The sequence below is a fragment of the Halictus rubicundus genome, chromosome 8, assembly GCF_050948215.1.
Source record: "Halictus rubicundus isolate RS-2024b chromosome 8, iyHalRubi1_principal, whole genome shotgun sequence".
Classification (NCBI taxonomy): Eukaryota; Metazoa; Arthropoda; class Insecta; order Hymenoptera; family Halictidae; genus Halictus; species Halictus rubicundus.
Genome location: NC_135156.1, coordinates 18885795 through 18911765, shown reverse-complemented (window position 1 = coordinate 18911765; position 25971 = coordinate 18885795). Strand labels below are relative to the sequence as shown.

The 25971-nt window shown below is 47.5% G+C and overlaps 1 protein-coding gene across 1 annotated transcript in view; it reads left to right on the top strand.

Moving 5' to 3' along the window:
• Fng (Fringe glycosyltransferase) overlaps nucleotides 1-25971 on the top strand; it is an 88019-nt gene that overhangs the window by 9191 nt on the left and 52857 nt on the right. Inside the window, exon 4 of the mRNA XM_076791793.1 lies at nucleotides 3750-3852. Within this exon, the coding sequence (XP_076647908.1) occupies nucleotides 3750-3852 (103 nt within the window). The remainder of the gene's footprint in view (nucleotides 1-3749; nucleotides 3853-25971) is intronic.

The following is a 25971-nucleotide window of genomic DNA, read 5'->3' as shown; positions in this document are numbered from 1 at the left end:
TTTTTGAATCTTCAAACTTTATTCCTATTCCATTAATCGAAATAATTTCCATCGACATCGATGCAACCTTTCGATAAAATACGGTTTTTACAGCACAATTTTTGTCAAAATTTCTTTTTTGGCGTGATGCAGCGAAACTAATTGTTCTAACTTCTCGCGAAGGTCCAAGCCGTGCGGTCGAATCTTAAAAAAGTTATCGTTTTTTGAAGAGTGCCCGAACATACTTGCGAGTGATTATATATGTAATTCGCAAAAATTCGAGATGAACACGAAGAACGTAAAGCCGAGGATGATTAATTAGCGGAATTGCCGGACGAATCGCAATAAAAGATGGAGAAAGGGTGGTAGCGCGATGCGAACGACGAGTAAACTCGTTCTGGCCGGTTAGCAGGTTAGCGCGCAACGTCGAAGTAGATCGATTATCGTTTGTTCTTGGCACGAGGTGTATCGGTCGAACCTCGAAGCCGGGTCCGAAGGCCGTGGCTTTCCGTTGCTTCCAGGTAAACGTTCTCCCCGGTTAAATGGCTCTATTAAAAAAGAAACGTTGCAGCGAGAGAGCCGCGTTTATTTCTGTTGTAATACGAGGCACGGATAATTACGCGGCCGGGACTTAATGGTTGCCCTCGTTTATGCGATAATTGCTGGCGAAACGAGCGCGTGCGTGTAGGAGCCAGCGACTCGTCAATCATCTCAAAAGTTTTAGCGGTGTCCGACGATGCGCTCGGTCACCGAAACACGCTCCTCTTGCGCAATTGTTGATACCCGCGCGATCATCGTCCGGCATACTTTCGTCGAAAAGTAAGAGTCAAACTTGCACGGGTCAGTTTTCTCAGATCTGATATTCATTGGTGGACTGCGGATTTTCCGGAAAAATAAAAATTCCACAGGCGGATCTTTGTGCAAAATAAAAACTTTCTACCGGAATTGCAACAAACCGGGGCAAAATTTTAATTTCCCGCTTAGTACGTTTAACAGGTCGAAAATAGCTTTTACTGTCTTAAATTAGGCCTACCCAGTTTTATCGTAAATGCATAAAATCCGCAGTCTAATGATTATATTAAGATTGATTCATTAATATGATTATATTTGCTGGTTTAACGCGTGCACTGCCACGCGAATTTTACGCGCCCATTTTATTTGTAGAAGCGATTTATAACGAAGTTATTATGATAACGTACGCAGACCGCGTGCACACATTCGCTCGTTAATTTCCTCGCGACTATCTCGAATCATCAGGCGTGAATGTTCGATCCTAGTGGTCGGTTTCTCGCTGGAGGATCGATTGGATGCTTCGCGAGCGAAATTCGACGCCGAGTCGCTATCGCAATCCGAGTCGATGGAATCCGCCGGCTACAGTAACTGCGGGACACGGTGGGCCAGAATCGCAAAAAGCAAATTCGTGCCTCTGTTAATTACACAGCAGTAATCGCTAGACTGCGGAGCTTTATTCGAAACAAAAATTAGCTAGTTTAATCGTAAGAACCAGAAGATAAATACACCTTTATTCCCCCCTTAAGGATGTTAACGCATCGACAATAATACGAAAACTTTTATTATATAATATCCGCAGCCTATTAATTACAAGCAGAACGGTCTTTCGGGTCTTCGAATCTGATTCTGTTATTACTTGCTGAAATGAGAAACTGTTATCACAAAACTATCCTCACAGGGGGTGTTTCGATTTGATAAATTAAATTTCAATCTCAATCGAGTATTAGCTCACGAAAAGGCCATGCTTCGACCTATTTCGCGACACGAAAATTTATAGAAATGGTCCACCGTGCGGCCTTTTTCGCGGGCCGTTCCGGTCGCGAAATTCGCCATCGGGTTTTTCCTTTCGGTCGCCGGCGGAACGGTCGGTAGGGGTTGATTATTATGGTGCCCGGTGATTGGTATTCCCGGGAATGGCGTGGCTTTCTGAAATTCGTGGCCCTGCGGAGTCGTGCGAGAGCGGCTGGTAGCACGCCGTCGGAATATCCACGGCAATAAAAATGGCAACGGAGGATTCTCCTCGGCAATATTATCGTCGAGCGTGCTCCCGGCATCGCGCGCATACTAACAGCACCCTCCGGGCGCGGATGCAAATGACGACGACGGCCGAGAGGAGGAGAACGACTGCGCCGACCAACGAACGGCGAAAACGCCCGCGGATTTCGCATTCGGACAGGAACGCGTTCAATCTTCCATGCTCCGGTACTTCTGACGCTATACTCTCCGGAGATATTACGAATTTAAGTGGTGGCACAGTCATCTAGACGCGACGCGTCAAACCGAGTCCTGAGCTAGATCCAATTCGGCTATAGCCGGGCGCAACCATAGTCGCCGGTGAGGGGAGGTAGTACGAATCGAGGGGAAAAAGTTACCCTCTCGCAGTACCGGGTTAGTCACGTGACACTGTGGCGTCAGAGGTGGAAGCGTGGGGGAACAGCGCGGAGAAGGGGTAATTAGAGTGGGGGAACGAGTCTCGATCTGGCCACTACGGGCGCAACTGATCGATTATGTCAAACTAGGTTCAATTGTGCTGGCAGAAGCCTAGCTAAGACCGAAAACGGCCTAGGGAAAACCCTACCGAAAAGGGCCATCTAGGGTGAATTATACTGCTACATTGCTATCGACTAGACCTTACTATCCCATAACTACAACCAACACCAAATAGAGTCCATTACGTCCAACTAGGCGCAACTAGATGAAACTACGTTGAACTAGGTTCGATTAGGCCTGGATAAGACTGTGCAGGTGCCGTTCTATCCAGACTCGATGGCACATGTACACCTAGATCAATTATCTTGGACTATATTCGACGACAGCTGGGTTCGATCACGTTCAAACTAGGCTGAACAATTTCAAACCAAAAGGTGCCCGGTGCGATTCGAGCATTCCGCGAGCTATTGGTATCTAGGTGGCTGAAGGAAGGAAGGGTGGATGATATGCGAGGCAGGTAGAAGCGACCGAGGTGGAGGTGCAAAACCGGTGCAGAGCGCGTGGTGAGGTCAAATGTCGGACGGTGCCCGAGGGCTCGCGTGCTCATCCCTCCTCCTCCGTCCTTCCGTGCCATTATCCTCCCTGTTGGCTCGGGTCCACCCACGCTTCTGCTACGGGGCTAACCGGTGCGCCGTATTACCTGGGAAATACCGAATCGTCGCCGGTAGGGATAGTCGTTCGTGACAGCAATAAATTCTTGTTAACATTTCCAAACCATTTAGTTGAATTTACTATCGCCCACAATTGTTCTAGTCGAATCTAGTTACGTTTGTCGTAGTTGTATACTAGCGAGCAGGTCAGTCCAATCCGGTCTGGTCGGAGCAACCGTAGTTCCCAGAAAAATTGTGTAAAGTTTAACGCAAGAAGATCTCGCGCGAGTGAAAGGAGCCCGCTCGCCGCAGCAAGGTTTTTAATCGCGACCAGCCCGATTAATTGTCGGGCATTGTTCGCCGGCGTAATTGAAGCGCGTGGCGGCCCAGGGAACAAGCGTATCGTGGGAGTGCTTCGGCACAGGTACACACGTACGCGCGCACGGTATCACGATGATCGTCCCATGGGCCCCGGCCCCGTGTAAATACATACATACACGAGCCCGTTCGAAACATCGCGTATCGGCGGGGCTCCTTCAGGAGCGAGAGGCCATCGAGCCGAATTAATTAAGGTACCCCTGTCGCGGCGACCCGGCCAGGATGATTATTAACCTCTTAATTAATTGCACGGCAATCCCACCTTCGCTGACGATCCTCCCTTCTCTTCTTTGCTTTCAGACGGCCACATGATCAACACCAAGTGCTCCTCCTCGCACAACAGGCGCGCCCTATGCTGCAAAATGTCCGTCGAGTTCGACAGGTTCCTCGACAGCGGCCGGAAGTGAGTAGACAATCATCGTTCTTCGCGTTGGTACTCGCCTACTTCGGTATAATTAACCTAGGCAAGTTTATGGTCCCGCTGGACTCGCGCCCGGACCAGTTAGCGCGCAATTTTCGCTTAATTTTGACACACGTGATTATTTTAACTGAAAATCGGCGCGACGTCGGTTGGGGGCGCTGTAGCGGAGATGTGGAAAATTTTTTAATTTTCCTGAAAACAATTTTCATCCTGTATTTATGATTTTTAAAAATTTTGTAAGTAAGACAAAATTATATTTTCAAGTTTGTATATTTCGAAAGCAATTCTTAAAGTCACTAAAGCAAGAAAACAAGTTTCTGCTTGGTCCCTGCTTCTCGTAATTAACGAAACCAATTTTTATGTCCCACTAATACATTTGTCCGTCGCGAATTTATCTTCGAACGTAACATTTCGATTAGCGTGTTGGTCCGGCGAAAAAAAGCGGTCCGATTAAAATCGGAATTATGCTACGACCGGTCGAAGAACCAGGGTCCATTGATAACACGCGGCTGTACAGGTTCGAAAAAGGGAGCAACGACTTCCGGCGAGGAGGAGGGCCTCCTCTGAATCGATTCACGGTGGAATGACCTCGATAAATTATTCCGCGAGCCATTCAAGAAGCCGGGGAGCGCTCGGGTGTTTAGCACCCGGCGCATAAATCGTCGATTTTTCGCAACACAGAAAGGAAACGGGGACGCTCGTCACGATCTCTAGATCGTTCCTAGCCGAATCTATTTATCCCGCGCGTGGCTCTACCTCTCCGGTAAATAGAAACCATACGGGAGCACGATCCTACCAGCGGAAATATATTAGGGGTACCCATAATTAATCAATTATTTGCAGAGAATTTGTTTTGCCTTTAGTTCTGTACCGATCCTTGAAGATCTGAATTTACTACAAAGTTTGTGTTAGATTGCAAAATATTTGATTACTATGGGCACCCCTAACAGAAACCGTACGGGAGCACGATCCTACCAGCGGAAATATAAATTTTCTTCGGGGAAGGGATGGAACGACGCCGACGACGATTCAACCTGTTGCTTCCCTCGGCGATACCCGATCGAGAGTGTCGGTGCTAATTAACCGGTCGATCCTTAATTGACGACCGGCTAGGGGCACCGACTACCGAAACGCTGTTGTTCTCGAACTCGTCCGACGATTTCGAACCTATACTTACGCTCCGACGCAATTAGCGATAAATCACGAGACGCTGCGCGGCCACCTGTTTAGTCGTAAGTGGAATGGGAATGTTTATGGCCGCGGATTTTTTGAGTTTATAAATATTGCTCGGACTTCTCGTCCGAGCTCGCTACCCCGTAAATTCAAAATTGGCTGAGTTTGTTGTTGCGTACCTACAAGCATCGATCTCGCGCGAATCGATACGCGCCGGTTAAAGATCGCTGGGGCCGAGAATGCGAAACACAGAATGACGATCACGCTTCCAGACGAATGAACCGAGGGCCCTGTCGGATTATAACGCGAGGAAGGGGAACCGGGCCCCATTATCGGCTGCGAGTTATTATACCGTTCTCTCTCTCTCACTGTGTGTGTGTGTGTGTGTGTATCGGAGCCGACAGGAAGATTCATATCTTCGTTAATTGTTTGCTTTTCAAAGCGGTCCCCGTTTCATGTCCAGGCTAATGCGCCAAGACACGCCGCCCGTGGAATTCATTTTTTCCACGGTTTTTCTAGATCCCTTAGCTGCACGTGGGTTCCAGACTGCCTCTGGATTTTCTACGTCGGTTTTTGAATAGCAGTGAATCGCTCTCCTTCAGCGGAGCTTTTCGAAAATCTGCGGGGAAGTGGCTAGGCTCTTGCTAGGATTTATAGTCGGTAGCATAAACAGTTTAAAGTGGTTGGCTGCTTAGAAGAGAGTCTCTTCGTGGGACACTGTAAATATAATTGTCGGGACCTGTGTTCTAAACTGGCTGTTTTACTTACGTTTAATCCTGACGTGTCTTCATTTTTCAATATAAAAATTGCTGCGAAATAAAATTTGTCCGTGAGACAATTTGTCAACTGTGAGAAGCGGAAATGGAAAGCTTTTAGTCAGTTTAACAAGTGGAAAATTTTGTAACAATATTTCTAAATTCTTTCAAGCGTTCCAAGTTTTTATAAATGCAGAAATTCCGCAGTTTACATATCAGATATTAGCAAAATTCACGTTTGAAAATAGTCGAAGAAGTCGCCTACCGATGTGGCAGTGAACGTGCGCTGGAAGTTTATTAAAATTTGTATCCGAGAAGGCGGCCCAAGACTGTTTACAATTCACTCGTGCAATCTCCACGTTCAAGTGAAACTACGAGTCCCCTAAATTCGTTCCAGTGGGCCACTCGGCTTCCGAGTCCTCGAGAAAATCGTTGGGCCCTTCGAAGCGGCTACTTGTTTGCAAATCGGCCATCATTAACGCGTCCCCGCGGAGAAGTTCGTGTTTGGATAGGCCCGATGCTCCGATCACGGCCTGAAAATATTATCTCTGCTCGAGTGGCGCCTAGAAAAACACCCCTAATGGCCCGACGTCGTTTTCGTCTTCGTCGTCGACGTGAACCGATTATATCGACGTTTCCCCTCGTTGTCGTCGCACCCGGGAACCGTCTTCTCCTATTTGTTGTCTCGCCTCTTTAACGTCGGAAAATTCTTGAAAAGTCGCTTCTGCCCCTTTGCGCAGCTCGTCTCGATTATCTTCTCCAATTTTGAAAACTTGTGTCTTCGATCGCAAAGATTCTTTCGAGAAGCCGTCTAGTCCGAGTTTCATTGTGCCAACTTCGATCCCTCTTGGAGTACTTCGGACCAACGAAGACCGCAACCGTGAAGCGTCTCACGGAATTCTAGCTGTTAAATATTTGTTGATTGTTCGCATTAACCGATACAGAGTTGAAACGGAGAAATCAAATTCCATTCCCTTGCGATCGATGTGTAACCGTTCGAATAAACGCGGGCAGAAGCAAAAATGTTTCGCGGTAGATGATTACCGACCGGGAGACCAGGCGAGGGGTTAATTGTTCAGGATATCCAAAGGGCCTAACTCGTCCCGAGGAACACGTGTTCGACGTTTCCACGAGTCTCTCTCGAGCGATTGGCGGTTGCACGTGCACGAGGGGAATCCTTTTGTCCGGTTTCAGAAAAGTCTATAATACGAGAGAAGCGGGGAGGACGAAGGACGAGGAACGAAGCACAGGCTCTCTCGGCGTCGTCGTGAGGATCAGGACACGGCCAAGGATTAACGACAGAAAGAGGGAGAGAGGGAGAGAGGGAGAGAGGGAGAGAGGAGAGAGGACCAGCTGGCCCGAGAGGAGACGATTCAATCTCCTTTCTCTGGCCTTTTCTGAGGACGCAGCCGGAATAGAAGACGGCAGGGCGAAAGGGAGTGTCTCGGATGTCGCATGCGGGCTTCGCTTCTTCAGGATCCTCTTCCTCTTGTTCGCCGATCCTTCCCCTCGCCCACCGACAGCCCCTCTCCCCGGCCAGGATCGCGCGCGTCTTTTTAAACCCGTTCCTTTTTCCCTTGTCTTTAACCCCTCGCTCGATGTCGAGCAACTTGTACTCTCGGGAGGAGCATGATTTCGACCGACGGCCACCGATTCGGGCATCCTGCGATTTTCGGACAGGATGCCCGGCAAGCATCCCTAAGGATATTTCGTGCCTCGACGAGACGGAGCACGCGTACACGTCCGGGGAAAAATTCGTGCGCGATTCTTTTTCGATTTTTGGAAGGACATTTGTTGGAGGTTTTATGAGGATTAACAATTGAAAAGGTTTAACGGAGGTTTTATGAGGGTTTAAAAATTCCAGGGTGATAGAGATTTTATTAAACGCAACGTACAGCACAATTTTTTGGATATCCTTTGCAAGGATGGCACTTGTTTCCAGAAAAATTCCACAAGTAGAATATCTCTCGAATGAAACAGACAACGGAATTGTTTTGTGTACTCCTTGCAATCGATTGATTTCGGTAATCCTTAGGTTCGACGGATTTTAGCAATGTTTGCATTCGACGGATTCCAGTGACGTGCGCATTCGATGGATTCTGGTGTTTGCCGTTCGATAGAAATGTGGAGTAGGCGTCGGGCATAGTGGGTAACCCGCTTTCTCCCTGCCCCCTCGGTGCGTTTATCGATCTCGTCGTTCATCGAATGCGGCTTTATTCGATTTCCGACGGAATCGGTTTGCCAGTGACCCCAGATATCCTCGGCAGATAGTAGACGCGGTAGACTCGTGGCGCAACGATGTTTAATTCCCTGCTCGGGGCCATTCTTCCACGGTTTGTCGGTCATTCCGCGCACATAAAGCCGTTTTTACACGTGGCGATCGCGGTCGCGTGACCAGAATCGACGAGCCAACACGCGACGACCGGCTACGCGACCAGAAACGTAATAATACGACGCGTATCTCTGCCTTTTATCAATTTGTCCAACGTCGCGTCGGTTCAATTCGGCGGTTGGGTCGTCAACTTTTACAAAACACCAAACGGCCACATTGAAAGCGACCCTGCTACCTTTCAAACTCGAACAAACCTCCGTGAACCCTAACAATGTTGCACAAATTAAATCAATAATTCATGTTTCCACTCCTGTGATTTATGCGACCACTCTTCTAAAATTGCCCGTGTCCAAAGCGTCGTAACTTTATGAATAAATGTCGTAGATTATTCGTTCTGGGCTCATTTTAAAGCTCGAACCTTCCACTTTCGGCGCTCATTGTTCGTTTTTTCCAGCAAAATTTTTCACACCACGTAACGGGTTAGAAATGCCGGAGGTAGGTAGACTTTTCATTCAATGTTGTAAAACTTGCGCAAGAAAAATCGCACAGCGACCATCGAAGGTTCGTTTTAAAGAAGACATCCCAGTCTTCCGATTTACATACAATTCGTACATTAAAAAAATTTTTTAACATCTGTACGAACGTTTGAATTTGCAAAACTGTCGAAACAAAAAAGTATGTTCAGTTTCTCACCCGTTGCATAGGGTAAAACAATTTGTAGGGAAAAACGAAAAATGGGTACCGAAAGTAGAAGGTTCAAGCTTTGGAATGAGATCATAACGAATATTCTGTGAGGTTTTTTCGCGAAGTTACGACACTTTGAAGATCGGCAATTTTTGGTAGGAAAAAGCGATTTAGCGACAATTCTCCAGTGTAAATAGGTGAATCTCTGCAAAAATAGTAAATAGGTGAATTTTCGCCTGGAGGAATGTAGGAGGATTGAAAAATTGGTCGGAAGCCGGCGAAAACGTTAGTGGGCGAGCCTAATCGGCAAATTCGAGCGGATCGGGCGCTAGTATCGTCGATTGGTGGCTGCCGTTGGTCCATTGTTGTCTGAATTTCCGATCGGTAACGACGATACCGATGATTTATAGCTGTGCGAGTTGTATGTTGCGGCTTGGCTGGCCCGTTTCGTATAGCCGGTGAAAGGAATCGGGCTCGCTCGTCATCCGACCGAGCCGGCTTCGCGTTACAGCTTGTCTTATCTGGGCCTGGTCGGGCCTGGTCGGGCCCGAGGGTCTCTTCAACGATAGTCCCCTATCGGTCTGTTCAAATAACGCGCTTGGATCGCGTGCCTCTTCCGTAGATCTCTCGCCTATCGCTGCGGAAACTGCTCTACGCAAACTGCTCGCCGCAAACGTCTAACGCACACATACCTTTCGATCCTCCCGGAACCGCAAACGTTTATTCGTCTCCGAAATTATTTAACCACCACTTCTTATCATTCTTTACACCCATTTTCAGTTTTATTCCGGCTTTATCTTCTGGTCTATCGTTGTCTGGGTGGGGCATGTGCACACTTTACGGTTTCGTTTATTTTAGATAGTTTCATTATCACTACGCTGTGGATTTTATGCGTTTACGACGAAACTGTTCCGATCAAGCGCAAAACTGTGAAGATGTTTAAACAACTTATAAACACCCCTATATTTTTTGCAACTCATTAACAAGTTCGCTACCACTGCCACAGATATTCGACGTGCACGATCTAGTTCACAGAATTTAGTCAATTTTAGACATTTTCTTGTGTAAAATCGTAGCACACGACGTAATATTTCGAGATTCCATGGCTTTCTTCTGCCAAAAATTCCTTCAATACTTCAGTCATTTTGTTCTACGATTTTTTGTCTTTATATATTGTATAGATTATCTTAGATTTGAGAATAACTGTTATTTTTGGTCCCTGATTGAAATAGCTTCGAGTGCAAAGTGTTAAAAGCTGCATATACTAATAAGATCGTCGCAGATGGGATCGGTTTATCGGCGTCGGTGCATCGGTGCATCGGTGCATCGGTCGCATAAAAGTGCTCCGAGATGGAATTCAGTGGGATTAAGACGTCGGAAGGGGCCGATCGATCGTAATGCTCGATCCCGGGACCATGGGTGGTGCACCGGGCCTAAAGCCGTCGTGGTGGTAGTCTACGCAGATTCACGCGTGTCTAACCGATTTGCGGCGCGCACTTGTTCAGCAGAGACGAGCACGGTGCGTGTCGCCATTTGCAGATCGGGCCGGTGCACTCTCCTCTCCCGTATGCACCGAAACTGGTTTGCACCTGATACCGGCTTCGTGATCGAATGACGCGTTTCAATGCGTCCTTCTCCGTCCCCCTGTGCGTGCCCTCTCGTCCGTGAGGGGGCCCCCTCGGGCCCCATCGGGCCCCATCGGTGTGCCCCCGGTTGTTCCAGCTTATTTTTCTTCCGCCGGTCCCCGCGCCACCGGTTGCTCCTTTTTCCACGTTCACAAAGATCAAGCTCACGCGAGATCTCCCCTCGATTTATAAATGTGCGTTCCTCCTTTTCTTATTTCTTCTTTCTCTCTCTCTCTCTCTCTCTCTCTCTCTCTCTCTCTCTCTCTCTTTCCCCCTCTCTTGTGCGCGCTATGTCTTCCCCTTTCTTTTTCGGTACTTCATCCCTCTTGCTCCTCGTCGCTCGCCCTTTTGCCGGTCGCCGCTCGTCTACTCACCGATTTTTTTTTCCTCAACGAGCATCGAGCCTCGAATTTTTGCAGGCCCCATTCGACACTCCGTAAAAATTTTTCAACCCTCGGGGACCCTCGGAATAGCAATATTTGTGATGTAATTTGGGAAAATTGCGAGTTGGAAAAATGTTTATTCTCTTCGCTGGAGGAGGAGGAGAAAGGGAAGCATTTCATTGGGACTTTTCAAACTTTTTCGAAAACTGTCTTCTCAGACAGGCGGCTACAAAAATTTCTCGGACGTTCAGAGGAACAACAACTATTAATTTTCGCAAAAACAGCACTCCTGTTTCGCATGCTAACGAAACAGAATTGAAACTTTGACTTTGAGACGCGAAAGGGATCTTCGCGAAAATCGGAAAATTCGGCAAAAAAAAAAACAGTACCAAGTGTTACAGAATAATCTGAAAAGTTGAGGATTTTTATGGCACGAATGGGGAGGTGAAAAATGGAACTGTGAAGGCATTCGAGGAATTTCAGAATGTACAGATTATTTTCGACCGATTAAAATTGCCTCATCCAATTTCCATTTCGAACGACCGGCTCGGAAGATTTTCGTTTCGCCTAAAAATTGGCAGGCTGGTGATGAGACCGGTGGACCATTTGTCGATGGTACTCGCATGGCGGAGGTCCCCGATCGCGAAAGATTGACGGATGGAAATGGGAAAGGGGAAAGGGGAAAGGGGAAAGGGGAAAGGGGAAAGGGACCACCGGTGTGTTCCGGGGCGAGCACGGCAGGCGCATTCCTGCGGGCCATTACCATTTCAGCGACACGTATCGAGTCGAGAGGCTGGTCGCGTGCAGCCGAGAACAAAAGGCGACGACTGGCGCGTTGCCAACGGGACGACGATCATCGTACACCTCCGCGCGCTTTATTTTCCCTGGCCGTCATCGTCATCGTCGTCGCGGCCGTTGTCGTCGACGCCGAAGAAAATAATATTCACTCGGGATTCCAGGTACGCCGCGCCGTCGCGTCGAGACCACCGAATTCGTATCACGTAGACACCGAAAGCGTCGCGTACACATCGATACACCTGCCCGACGACGGACACGTACGTGTACGGGCGGGATTAGGCGGTTCTTATCATTCATTACCATCGTCGACGCGCAGTGTACCTCGTACGACGCACAATGGGCCGTTTCTCTATAAAATCGGTGGAATTAATTCGACAATTTTCGTGAGTCGCAAAAGTGCTTGCCCACTCTCTAAAAACTTTTATAAAATTGGTTTAAACCGGCTTGAGGATTTTTTTCAGAAAAGAAAAATAATAATAACTTATGAAAAGAAATACTTAAAAATTAACATCGATCAAAATTGCGAAGAGGAAAGTAATGGTCACGATTTTTGCGCGTATAATGAAAATTAAAATGAAAAATGTAAATTCTATGTAAGTTGATGTAGGAAAAAGGTGTAGCCATTAAAAAGACGTAAGAATATTTGAGTTTTCAAGTCGCGGTTTCGCACAATTTTTGCAACCATCGATTTCGACGAAATCCTGTGCAAGCATAAAACTTGCTTGGATCTACAAAAGGCATGTTTTAAACGAACGAATCAGATAATATTTTTGTCAGACAGATCGGCACGACGTGGTACCGTTTCAAGCGGCAGTTCGCTGCTCCACGATCGATCGTTTAATCGATTTGACCCGTCGTTGTAGCGTCCAATTGATTTAGATGACGCTGGTCCGTTGGGCCGTGAGCCTCGCGATTAGGCGAATCGATCGTTGCGTAACCGTGTCAAAATTAATGGCGGTGCACGGTGCTCGTTCCATCGGACGCGTACGCTTCGTCCGCTGCTGGCAGAACCTTTTCTGCTTGTGTCGCTTTTCAAACGGTCACAGTAGAACGTTTATTTCACACCGAGTAAATCATCGTGCATTCACGATGAACACGATGAAACGGTAGGAGGCTTAAAGGCCACGGACCAAAAAGTAACGGTTATTCTAAAATTTTCTACGACAAAAATCATTAATAAAAAGTTGATCATTATTGAAATTTAAGAGAATCTACACAAAATATAAAGAAAACAAAAATTCGAAGAACAAAATGTGTAAAAAATTGCGATTTTTATACTTTTTGGTTACAAATAACAGTTACTAGTTTCCAAAAATTGGGTCAACCTTGATAACTGTTATAAATTTTTTTTTTAATTTCTCGCAACGATAACGTTTGCCAACAAGAGAAAAAATTTTCGGTTACTTGTAATCCTTACTTGTAACCAACACGATTTCAGTCGATGAAATACTTGTTATTCCATGATTTTTTTTTCTTTTTGGTTATAGCGGTTATGGTCTCCGATAAAGAGAAATGACCATGACGCGGAACAGTCTGCGCTCTACAACCTGTTTTTCTCGAAAACGTAGAATGTAGAACTATCTCGCGGGCCAGAGCGCAGCGCGAACGGCTTCGCGGCCATTAACCGTCCACAGACGATAAACCGGCAGCTATTCGACGCTGATAGCGCATTTGTTTACGGTTGCCGAGGTTTCGCAAAATCGTTTGCGACACGCTCCGCGAAACCGATCGAGAGCGCCGCTTTTCGAAACGCAGGAATGCATAATCACTGGATCAACGCAGCGGAAAATGTATTCCTCTTCCACGACCAGCTTGAAAAAAACCTAACAGCTGACTAGGTTCTGACTTATAGTTCAGTTTTGTCAGTACCATTCGCCAAGAAGAATTTATACAATATTCATTTCGGGAGCCTTTCGCGAGAAATAGGATGCTCCTGAATCTTTGAAAGTAGGATTCGGTGATCTGTTCTGCGAATGAACACCCGAATGAACATCTGCGGTCGATTTTTATGGAAAATAAAAGTTTATTATCATTGTCATTGGAATAGTGCCTTCAAAAGTCTCGAATCTCTAGAATGTGTTTCTAGTGTAAATTACAAAATGCTGTCCATGTAGTATCCTGAAATTGCTGAAAAATAGATTGTTTACATAATGGTCAAGAAAATGCAAATGTTTTCCTAGGATTTATGTCGCTGGTGGGAATTGAGCTCCTTAGAAACGTCAATCTTTATTCTAGGACGTAGTAACAATGTCCTTCTCCTTGAAATATGATTTATTGAGGTCTCGTGCTCTCGAGTGTCCGCAATCTTGGATCTAGCAATAATGTTTTCCTAGCAGAAATATGATTTAGTAACAATGTTCAGTGCTCTCAGGAGTTCTCAACCTTTCGTCCAGGATCAGCGATGATGCCCCAATAATTCTAGTAAAAAAGGTGATCGAATGCTATCAACACAATACAGTGACTTCTCTGTATGTGTCGCCAAGGCCTGGATGATAAACGTCACGGAGTTATCCCCACTACCACGGGTTATAACCTCGGACGCCGAGGAGTGTATACATAACACGAATCGGGTATATCTCCTGGACGATACACGACGCTGGCAAGGCTCGTGTTGTTGACATATATCGAGAGTTCACTGTACTTCGTATTTGAGCAATGTTGAACAATGAAATAAGCCCGTTTATTGCCAAGTTGCGTTTGGTATTAGAGTCTACCTGGTCCTACAGGACCATCCGAGTAGACACAGACACAGCGTAACAAAGTGCCGAAGAAATATCCGGAGTCGCGATATTGGCCATCATCGAAGAACGGCGGGACAAGAGAAAGACGTTCTGGCACCGAGCCACAGGATAAAAAGTTCCTCGAATCCATCGATAAGGTCGAGTGGTATCTTCCGATTGGTGCGCGACGCCGGATATACTCGAAGACTTTTTACTCGACTGGCTTATCTCTCGGGTGGGACCAGGCGGCAGCAGCAGCAGCAGCAGCAGTCTTCGTGTTCTACGTGTCCCCGCATGAATGATTCCATTCAGAATACACCCGACGGGCCACGGGGAACGTGTTCTGCCCGATGAATTCGCGAGATTGGATTTCGTTTCTTCGAATCAGGTACATTAACTCGTTGCGCCCTCTGTTTCCTCCGAGAATTCGACTCCTCTGATCGGTGCCAGCTGAACCGAACCAGACAGAACGCATCTGCCATTGTCTTTCGTCTTTGAACCTGCGATCGAAAATTTTCGTTGCTTCGTCGCAACTTATACCCTATACCTAACTTATTCTAACAACAGAGTAATCTCTACTGGTCACGTTTCGTTTGTATATCAATATTTAACACCTTCGGCTGAATGCGAATCGTTCTAATTTTTATATAGAAAATTACACGTAACTTGTAACTGATTTAAAGCATTTCTAACAAGATCCGAAATCCCAAACGGCAAAGACATTCCAAGAATTTCAAATTCTGTTATCTCCAATTCTATAAAATGATTAGGAAAAGAACGAAATGTAGCTCCTCCCGCATCTGGTGATTAACGCAGCTAATTTTCATTTCACAGTTTTCCAACGAATCATTAAACATACCAGGAGATCGATCGCGATAGGAATCGAAGACGAATCCGCTGGTGCACGTGCAAAGCACGCGGTACACGGTCGAAACGTTCCAGGGAACTCTTTTGTTCCACTTTCGAGTGTATCAAGTTATATTGTGTACCGGCGAGTATCGTGCCGGATGTAGCAATGAGTGGCGCGGCGAGAGTCAACGAGCCATTTCCGGGGCCTCTCGCTGCAGAATATTACATTGATAACAGAAATTGGCGTCGAAGTGTTCGCGGCAGAGAAGACGTTCTCCTCGAGGCGTCTCGTCGCGCCAAGACGACTGTCTCCGGACTGGGAAAAGCTCTTCTCGGATTTCCAAGCGATCTCAATTCCAAACTTTTCTCAAGTAAAACGCCTGGAGCTCCTAGGCGTAGAGAGTTTTCTACGCCCTGGATTTCCGCGCTCAGAATTTTCTGTCCTGAATTTCCACGCGTGGGAGATCTCATGTCCTGAATTTCCACGCATACAATTTTCTATGCCCCGAAATTTTCCGCGTAGAATTTTCAACGCTCCGAATTTCCGCGCGTAGAATTCTCAGTGCCTTCAATTTCCACGCGTAGAATTTTCTATGCCTCGAATTTCCACGCGCAGAAATTGCTGCGCTCCGAATTTCCACGCGTAGAATTTTCTATACCTCAAATATCCACGCGTCGAAGTTTCTATACCCCGAATTTCCACGCGCAGAATTCTCAGTGCCCCGAATTTCCAAGCGTAGAATTTTCTATGGCCCGAATTTTCACGCACAGAATTCTCGGTGCCTTCAATTTCCACGCGTAGAATTTTCTATGCCCCGAATTTCCACGCGCAGAATTTTCTACGCCCCAAATTTCCACGCGCAGAATTTTGAGTGCCTTAAATTTAAAACGCGAGACGCGTAAAACGAGAAATCGCGCGCAATGTGAATAACGCGCAAACAAAACTAAAGGCTGTCTAGAGGGTCGAGGTAAAATGGACAAAACGAGACAGGGTGGATAAGGACGTGCTCGAAACGGGCATCAAGTGATTAAAACCTGGTGTAATTTCAAGCGCTGCAGGTTCAATTACGAATTTTCATTTAAATGAAACCTCAATCGCGGTCCGGAGGATTTCTGCAACGAACGTTCGCTCGTACCTACACGGGCGCGCGAACAAAACGAAAGTATCGAGATCTCGGGCTGGCCCCGTTCGTTCGAAGGGCGTTCCCTTGCCGTCCCTCGGAAACAAGAAGAAAACGGGCCGAGCGAACGAGCGGGTACATAAAACGTGTCCCGATCGTCGCAATCGTATCCGCGTAACAAAATATCCTTCTCGTCTCGAGGAAAGAAAATCTTGCGGTACGACTCCGGCCTTATTGTGTGTATCGAGTGTCAAGAAGTTCGACGTCCACGTTCCCCGGTCGGCCCCTTTCTTTTCGACCTGGAAAACAAACTAGTTTCGATTCGAGACCCGAATCTCTGTCTTCGTCCACCGATTTCCCATTCCCCTCCTCTTGCTCTCAGTTTCTCTACTCCTCTCAGCTTGTTTGCTTTTTGTTTACCGCGAGTAGGGGACGTCGAAAAAGCACGGAAGCTGCGCCGTACCGTGTCCCGAGCTTCCGTCTCCGGCTACCCTTTTCGAGTTAGGATACGTTCTTTCGAAAAGTTTGTACGACTTCCACTCGAGCTGATTCCTTCTTTGCTCAAGTGACTCGGTTCTTTTAGGAACGAGGAGTTTCAGCCGGATTTGTATTACCGGGAATCTTCGGGAGGCATTCGACCGACCAAAGTGCGCACTCTTTCGTCTACCAGCCAGAAAGACCGATGTCGTACTAATGGCACCTCGAGTGGACCGTCCGATCTCGTTTCAGATCGTTCCGAGCGCTGAATGCGGCATCCGCGAGACGAATTTTTACGCGTCGAATTAACCACGCCTCGAATTATCTACGCTCCGAATTTCTACGCTACGAATTTCTACGCTACGAATTTTCTACGCTCGAAATTCCCTACACCCCGAATTTTCTACGCTCCGAAATTCTACGCGCAGAATTCCCTACACCCCGAATTTTCTACGCTCCGAATTTCTACGCGCAGAATTCCCTAAACCCTGAATATTCTACGCTCCGAATTTCTACGCGCAGAATTCCCCACATCCCAAATTTTCTACGCTCCGAAATTCTACGCGTGGAATTTCCTACGCTCCGAGTTTCTACGCGTAGAATTCTATACCCCCCGAATTTTCTACGCTCAGAATTCTCTACACCCCAAATTTTCTACGCGTAGAATTCCCTACACCCCGAATTTCTACGCTCAGAATACCCTACACCCCAAATTTTCTACGCTCCGAAATTCTACGCGTGGAATTTCCTACGCTCCGAATTTCTACGCGCAGAATTCCCTACATCCCGAATTTTCTACGCTCCGAATTCTCTGCTCCCCGAATTTCCACGCGTAGAATTTTCAACGCCACGAATTTCCACGCGTAGACATTGCTATTCCCCAAAATCCTACGCGTAGAACCTTTAACGCCCCTAACGCACGCCTACAGTTCCCATCGGCCCGAATAGCCCCGCGTAGAATTTTCGTTGCTCCGAATTTCCACGCGTAGAATCGTCTACGCTCCTAATCCCTCTGGCCAAGAAGTTGCTATGATGGACATCGAGTGTCCTGACCACCTGGGACAAAGGAAGTCGAGGTGGGCCTCGTGTCGTGTGTGCATGGTGCGTGAAGCACACACAACTGGCATCGGTCGCAACCCCCTGGCATGCGAGCATGTGTACCGGTTCGCGATAACTTCCCCCATGCAGAAGGATGTTCCACGGTCGTGGGAACCCCCCTGTTAACAACGCGTGTCAGTGGCTCTTTAAAAACCAGCCGACCGACTACGAAAGTCTCGGTCACACGTGGCACCGACACGTGCTCGCTCTTCGTCCGGCTCTTCTGTCTCGTCAGCCGGTGCTCGCGTGTGTCCTACGTAATACTGAAACGCAAACAGGGGTGGAACTGTAAACGGGGTGGTGCTCTGCACCCGTACCGCTATTGTGGGAATTGTTCCCGGTTAGATTCCCATCGAGGCTGAGTCGCAACGCGGCGGCAGTCGATGCTCGACTTTTCTCACTCGTGGACTGACGTGGACGACACAATTCATTTTCACCGACAATGATATAATAGAGGGTTTTTTTTTATGTTTGATAGCATCGAATTGGAATCACTATTAAATTAAGGGAGGAATCCCGCCTGCTTTTGTATCGTATCGATCTTGACTCGTTGATTCGTTGGAATTGGGGTGGGCTGAGAACTCGACGCGTGGGAACACAGATTAGACAGAATTCGACTCGTAGGTGTTCGGGACGGTAGGATTCGAAGGCGTAGAAGCTCGGGCGTACGGTGTTCCACCTGTAGAAATTTGGAGCGTAGGGATTCGCAAGCGTTTAAGCTCGGAACCTGGAGAATTCTCTGTGCGTAGAAATTATGAGAAATATGGAGAACTCGTAGAAATTGCGACTGTAGATCGTTGAGTGCGCAGAATCTCGTGCATTCGGTGAACCAGCTGTAAAAATTTTTAGCGTGTATATTTGAGCGCGTAGAAGCTCAAGAAGAATTGCACGCGCAGAAATTCTCAGCGCCGGTATTTGTGTACGCTTGTGAAATTTCGTGCGCTCGGTAAACCAGCTTCAGATATTTTTAGCGTAGACATTTGAGGACTAGGAGGCTTGTAACGCGAAGAATTCCGCAGAGAAAAAAAAACGGCCAATTAGGCAAATTCTGACGTGACGAAACGTGCACGTAGACGACAGACTGGCTCGCGCAATTTGCACGAGGCGGCAGTTTCGAATAGCAAGGGAGTTCGAAATCGTCGGCGCGAACCGGGCAAATTGATTCGGACGAGTCGTGTCCGAATCGATACGGAGGACCGACGCGGCGCGGCGCGGCGCGGCAATCGGTGAAACGGGTTTACGGTGTTCTGTACACGGATTTTTTGCCCGGGTGTATAATTGGCACCGAATCAAACGAAATGGTCCGGCGCAGGTGCCGCCGTTTCTTTTCGCACCTCGAGCGTCATTAAACGCTCGGACGTCGTTAACGGAACGGGGAGAAAAAAAGCCCGACGACGGTATTAAACTTGCTAATCACGCCCGTAAACATCGTGAAAGTTCGAGGGATCGTTTTCGTGGCAAAAAACCGACGGGGTTCGGCGGATTGATTGCCGTGAAACTCGTTCTCGCGTTCCGCTGCCAAAATCGTCCGAACAATGTGTAACACTTGGCTACTTTCACGGATCTGAATGGCGGCGGCCGACCTCGCGGATCTCTCGGTTCGCACGCCCAATTCCCATCGCGACGAATTCCTTTCTGCGATGTGTTTCCATGCTTGGACCCTCTGCACGCGCAGAATTCCCATTCATTCTCGTTTCTCTGCACTGAATTTCTCGTTCTGCGCGTATTTGTCGGTAATTCATAAATTCTACGCTGGTATTCTGCTGCGTGAGGAATTGTTCGCGTTCCGAAATTATGCGCTTTGAAATCCCTGTGTTGAAGATCTGTACGCGTGGAATTTCTACTCCCCGAATTTCTACGCGTGGAATTCCCTACTCCCCGAATACCTACGCACAGAATTCCCATATCCCCGTATTTCTACGCGCAGAATTCCCTACTCCCCGAATTCCTACGCTCACAATTCCCTACTCCCCGTATTTCTACGCGTGGAATTCCCTACTTCCCGTATTTCTACACGTGGAATTTCCTACTCCCCGAATTCCTACGCGCACAATTCCCATATCCCCCTATTTCTACGCGTGGAATTCCCTGCTCCCCATATTTCTACGCGTGAAATTCCCTACTCCCCGAATTCCTACGCTCACAATTCCCTACTCCCCGTATTTCTACGCGTGGAATTCCCTACTCCCCGAATTTCTACGCGTAGAGTTATCAATGCCCCGAATTCCAACGCTTAGAAATGCCTACGTCCCGAATTTTCACGTGTAGAATTCCCTACGCCCCGAATGGGGACGCATCGAATTTTCAACGCTCCGAGTTTCTCCACCCAGAATTTTCGACGTTCCGAAATTCTGCGCTTTGAAAACCTTGTGTTCTAACAAATTGTCTATATTTACGAAATTCTATGATTAGAAGCGAGCAGGAGGGCAACTCTCGAAGCGCCAATGTTGAAAATACGTGAAGCGTGCCTCGGCAGTGTCGACGAGCGACCAGCCGGCAAATTGACATCGAGACCGGTCGGATTTAATGAGTGGTGGGTGTGTCGGCGACGTTAATTAGCGTGTAAACGGTCTAGGTGGTCGCGTGGCTGAAAACCGGACGCGGAAACTTGACCGAATTGCTCTCCGCTTTGTTCGCCGTTCGTTCGTCTAGCAGAGACAACGATCCCTCGAAGGTTTCTTCGGCGTGTGCGTGCAAAAGCTTGCATACAGCGCACTACTATACATGCATATGCTGCATGCTGCATGCGTAGAACTGTCGACCGCGGAATTCGATCGCTCTCGAACAAACGATCCGCGGGCGCGAAAGAATTTTTGCGGGCAGCCGTACGCAGTCCTCTCGCAGGTGCGTCTATCGCGGCCGGGATCTTCGCCTTTTCCTGAGAACCTGCGTGCCTTCGACACACGCATGCACCTCGATGCACGATGCACCGAGTGCAACGATCGAGTCCCTTGCACGCAGCATTTTTTCCCCGACCGATTTCTCCAAGAAAAAAAAAAAAGAAATTATCGAGTGTGTCTGGATTTCCATCTTTATTTTTCTACCGAGTTCTGGAATTGATTTATTATTTATTTATGCTGTTTGTATGTCGGGCGTGTTCAATTTCCATTGTACTTTTCAATCATAGAAAAATTGTTTCCACGTCCATGTAATTGTTTAAACAGTCTCGTCCACCGAAAGAACCCTCGAGGTCGAAACAAATGAAATTCTCATCAATCGTCTCATTAACACGAGATTGAAAGACCGTTTTTTTTTTGTTTATCACCGCGCGCGATAAATTCAGAATCAAATTGATTTCCAGCGAACCGAGGGCTGCACGATTTTCTCAGTTGTAATAACTCGTAAATGCATAAAGACCGGCAGATTGTTTGCGATAATTGGGTCGATGCCGGGACGCAGATGCGGCACAATTAATTAACCATGCATACGATAATTAAAATCGTTCTGCGCCGCGTCGATCGGGATTCTCTCGCTTCGGTTCGTTATAATAAGTAATGAATGGGGCTCACGGTAACTTTACGCGACGCGTACGACACCGCGATACTTATTTATACACGCACAAATAATTACGGTCTAATTTACGAAAGCCTGGCACCGAACAAAAACCCCTTTCTCTCTTCTCTCTCGGTCTTTTGGCCTGAGTAAAAGAGATCCGGCAGGCCGCGAATCAAATAAGATCGCCATTAAAATTTATTAATTCCATCGGGCGCGGCGCGAGCGTCCCGAGCAATTAAACGAGCTATAAACACGAGCGTACGCGGCCTAGGATCGTTAAGCGACACTCCGATCTTAAGACCCCGAGCAAGAACTCCAATTTGTTCGATCGGTTATATGCCCTGGCGTTAAATACATCGTAAATCGATGTTACTCTGATAAACATCGTTGCGAACGCGAGTCCTCCTCGCGGACAACTTCCGGTAAGATCCTCGGAACGCGAAGAATTCTACCTGTAGAACTTACAAGCGTGGAGAATTCTATGCGTAGAAATTCTGAGCATAGGGATTCGTAGGCATAGAAGGTAGAAACACGGAGAATTCCACGCGTAGAAGTTGGAACCGTGGAGAATTCTACGCGTAGAAATTGGGAGCATAGGGATTTGTAGGCGTAGAAGCTGGAAACATTCAGAATTCCATGTGTAGAAGTTGGAAACGTGGAGAATTCTACGCGTAGAAGTTGGAAGCGTGGAGAATTCTACGCTTAGAAATTCTGAGCATAGGGATTCGTAGGCATAGAAGGTAGAAACACGGGGAATTCCATGCGTAGAAGTTGGAAACGTGGAGAATTCTACGCGTAGAAGTTGGAAGCGTGGAGAATTCTACGCTTAGAAATTCTGAGCATAGGGATTCGAGGCACAGAAGCTGGAAACATTCAGAATTCCACGCGTAGAAGTTCGAAACTTGGAGAATTCTACGCGAGAAGCTAGAAACGTGAACGCTCGTCGTTATTGGCAATGTAAAACCGGGCGTTTCGTTCGCAACAGCAGCGCAGTAAACGGAAGATAACGGGTTGGCAATAATCGTTGAACAGTAGATCGATTCGGCGCGATCGAGTTCGACAGGATCGTATCATTAGTATCCGGTTATTAACGAGGTTGGCGTTCGCCGATGGAGATCGTAGATTCGGATTTAGAGATCGATTTATCATCGGGCGGCGCTCGGGCCCTTAATGCTTTCCGATCGGTCGTGAAAGTCGCTTAATCGTTTCTCGTATTCGAGGGTGGCTGGATAACACAGCGAGAGTCCCCCCCTCTCTCGCTCTCTCTCTCTCTCTCTCTCTCTCTCTCTCTCTCTCTGTTTCAGTTCCGTCCGTCTTTTTCTCTGTCCTGAACTCTGCCGGCCGCGGGACTTTGTATTTAATTAAGCCCCCCATTTGGTGGTTTACGAGTCGGTGCCCGTTCGCCGTCGCGATCAAAGGACCCGAAGTGTCGAAACTCGCAGCACGAAGTCCCCGGCGCCGTCTCGTTCTCGCTTTCGCGAGCCTTAATTAGGAACCGTCGTATATTAAATATTACACACCGGCCCCCGGTCGAGTAAATTGGACTCGATCCTGCCGAGAGAGAAACTCTCTTTGTCTCTCGCTCTCCTTTTATCCGGTGGTAATTTATTCATCGAAAACGGACAGCCCTTTATCGACGCTCAACGGGACGAAGTTACGTCGCTCGGTGTATGTAACTGGAACGGGTAACCGGGTTCGATTTCGGGTGAAATATTCACCGGCCAGTGCTGGAACGCCTCGGTACTGGGCGGAGTTGATCGAATTTATTTCGAGGCTTTGCGGGAACGCGCTGCGAGTGGGGATGAAGCGGAATCAGAACGGATAGAGAGAAACTGCTTAAACGAAGGAGTCGATTTGGTCGTTTTCATAATTTCAATAATTGCGGAATAGGAAGCAGTTAACGCTAGAACTACCGAGCCCTAAACGTGACTTAGACTTGTCCCTTTATAATAACAGCAAGACTGAATTTGCTCAGGTTTCATACGATTTTTATGGTAACATGTACTCCAAAGAAGAGATATATTAAAAAATTGAAAACGTTTTCATAGTTTCAGTAATCGTGAAAGAAGAAATCATCCACCAGTCATTTTGACTTGTTCGCTAGTTCTAGTGTTAAATAAAGAACAGGAATCGCAGCGGAAATCACGGCGGACTGCGTCCGAAGATAGTTGGCAGAGACGAAGCGAGTACAGCGCGGAGCATGGAAAGTTGTTTAGCGTTGTTCGCGCGGTCATTTAGCAGGGGTTGCGAGAGCAATTCCGTCGCGGTGCAAGGAGACGGAGTCCGAACGGGCGGCGGCTCGCCGCGGAATCCAGAATGCAGCTCCATTTATGCAGGCCGTTGCGGCTGGCACACGTAAATACACGTCCGCGTGAAACGGACACGCGGGGAGGCCGAAGGGGAGTGGCAGAGGGTAAAAGCCCCTCCGGTGGCCGTGGTTAATTCCTGGCAATTCCTGGCAATTCCTGGCAATTCCTGGCAAGGTGCGCATAATTCTCGTCCGACTGCGAGCACAATGCGAGCAAGCCTCTACGCCGCTTACCGTGGCCGTAGCTTCGGTTTAATTTATACATGCCGATGTACACTGTCTACTACGCCATATCTAACCGTATGCCGCTGACTATGTCCAGCCCAGCGTGCGTCCGCTACGCTGAGACGCTGGGTTCAAGGGCGGGGATGAAATGCTTTATTAACCCTTTTGCCGAGGAATCGAGATACTCGCGACCGTGAATCGTTCCCTCTCTCCTCTATGGACCTCGGAAAGATATTCTAGGAAATTCGCGGATTGGTCAATTCGGGCCATAGGTCATTCAAGGCGTAGGGAATTCGCGGTTTAGGGAATTTAGAGCGTAGGAAATTCGGGGTGTAGAAAATTCGGGGCTTTGGAATTCGGGGCGTAGAATTCGGAGCGTAGGGAATTCGGGGCTTAGGCAACTCGAAGCATACGTAATTCTGGGCGTAGAATTCGGAGCGTAGGGAATTCGGGGCTTAAGCAACTCGAAGCATACGTAATTCGGGGCGTAGAATTCGGAGCGTCGGGAATTGGGGAGTAGGCAATTCGGGGCTTAGGAAACTCGAAGCATAGGTAAATCAGAGCGTAGAATTCGGATCGTAGGGAACTGGGGAGTCGAATGTTCGGAGCGTAGGGAATTCGGGGCTTAGGAAACTCGAAGCATACGTAATTCGGGGCGTAGAATTCGGAGCGTCGGGAATTGGGGAGTAGGCAATTCGGGGCTTAGGAAACTCGAAGCATAGGTAAATCAGAGCGTAGAATTCGGATCGTAGGGAACTGGGGAGTCGAATGTTCGGAGCGTAGGGAATTCGGGGCTTAGGAAACTCGAAGCATACGTAATTCGGGGCGTACAATTCGGAGCGTAAGAAATTAGGGGAGTAGAAAACTCGGGGAGTAGGCCATTCGGGGCTTAGGAAACTTGAAGCATAGGTAAATCAGAGCGTAGAATTCGGAGCGTAGAAAATTTGTGGAGTCGAAAATTCGGGGCTTAGGACACTCGAAGCGTAGGGAATTTGGAGAGTGGGAAATTTGAGAGTGTCAAAGGGGATTTCAAGCCTGACAATTCGATCCGACAGGTAATTCCATGGTAGAATTGCAACGCGTAAATATTCTACCCACAGTTCTCCGAACCCTCGACGATTCTACCGGCACGAGTCGTGCATACAATAAATCCTACGCAAGGTAACCGCGCTATAGGTACTCGAGCATAATCGAGCTCGGCCGAGATAGCAGGAGACTGCCTTTGACTAACGTTCCCGATATCTCTCGAAGCTCGTATCCGAACAAAGTTGCGAATGTAACTTGTCTCGGAGCGCGTTATCCGTCCCGTTTTAGGGTCCCCGCGAACAGGATTGTTATCATGGCAAACATTGAGCCATAGAGGATCGTAAATCCGTGGCAGGAAACCCGGGGAGAAAGAGAGAGAGAGAGAGAGAGAGAGAGAGAGAGAGAGAGAGCTCACCGACCATCAATTTTCATACGTTTCGAACGATTCTATTCCTTATTCTCACATTTCCTTTTCCTTCATGCTCGTTACTTCCAAGGCGGTGCAAAAATCCTTTACGGACCGCTAATGAGTGTATTCGAGTATACCGGTCGAACGTTGCTGAAACGAAACGCTGTGAACGTAGCTTGAAAGCGATACAATGGGTTTAAGTGTTCTGGGATTTCTTGTCTCTCAGTTTAGGCCAAGATTGTTCGAACGTTTTTATTTTATATTCGAACGAACAAAGTCTCCGACTGCATATGCTAGTTTTAACTGGAAATCCTCGGTCAGCAAAAGGTTGATATGTCATAAATTGACTGCCGATCTCCTTGGAAAATAAAAAATTGTGAGTTCGAACCATGTAGAAATTTCTTTCCTTCCTTAATAATATAAAAACTCAGAAATTCTTTCACTCGTTGTACATTTTCGAATCGCAGTAACTTTTGCCGTGAATGCATAAAATGTCTAGTCCGAGAAAAGTTGCAAGAAACGCTTGATCGAACGTATTAACCAGGAAGCTAACACTTGGACAAACGTTCACGTAACAGAAATTAGTTTACATTCGGAAGAAAAATGGTGAAGAGGGTCGGAGT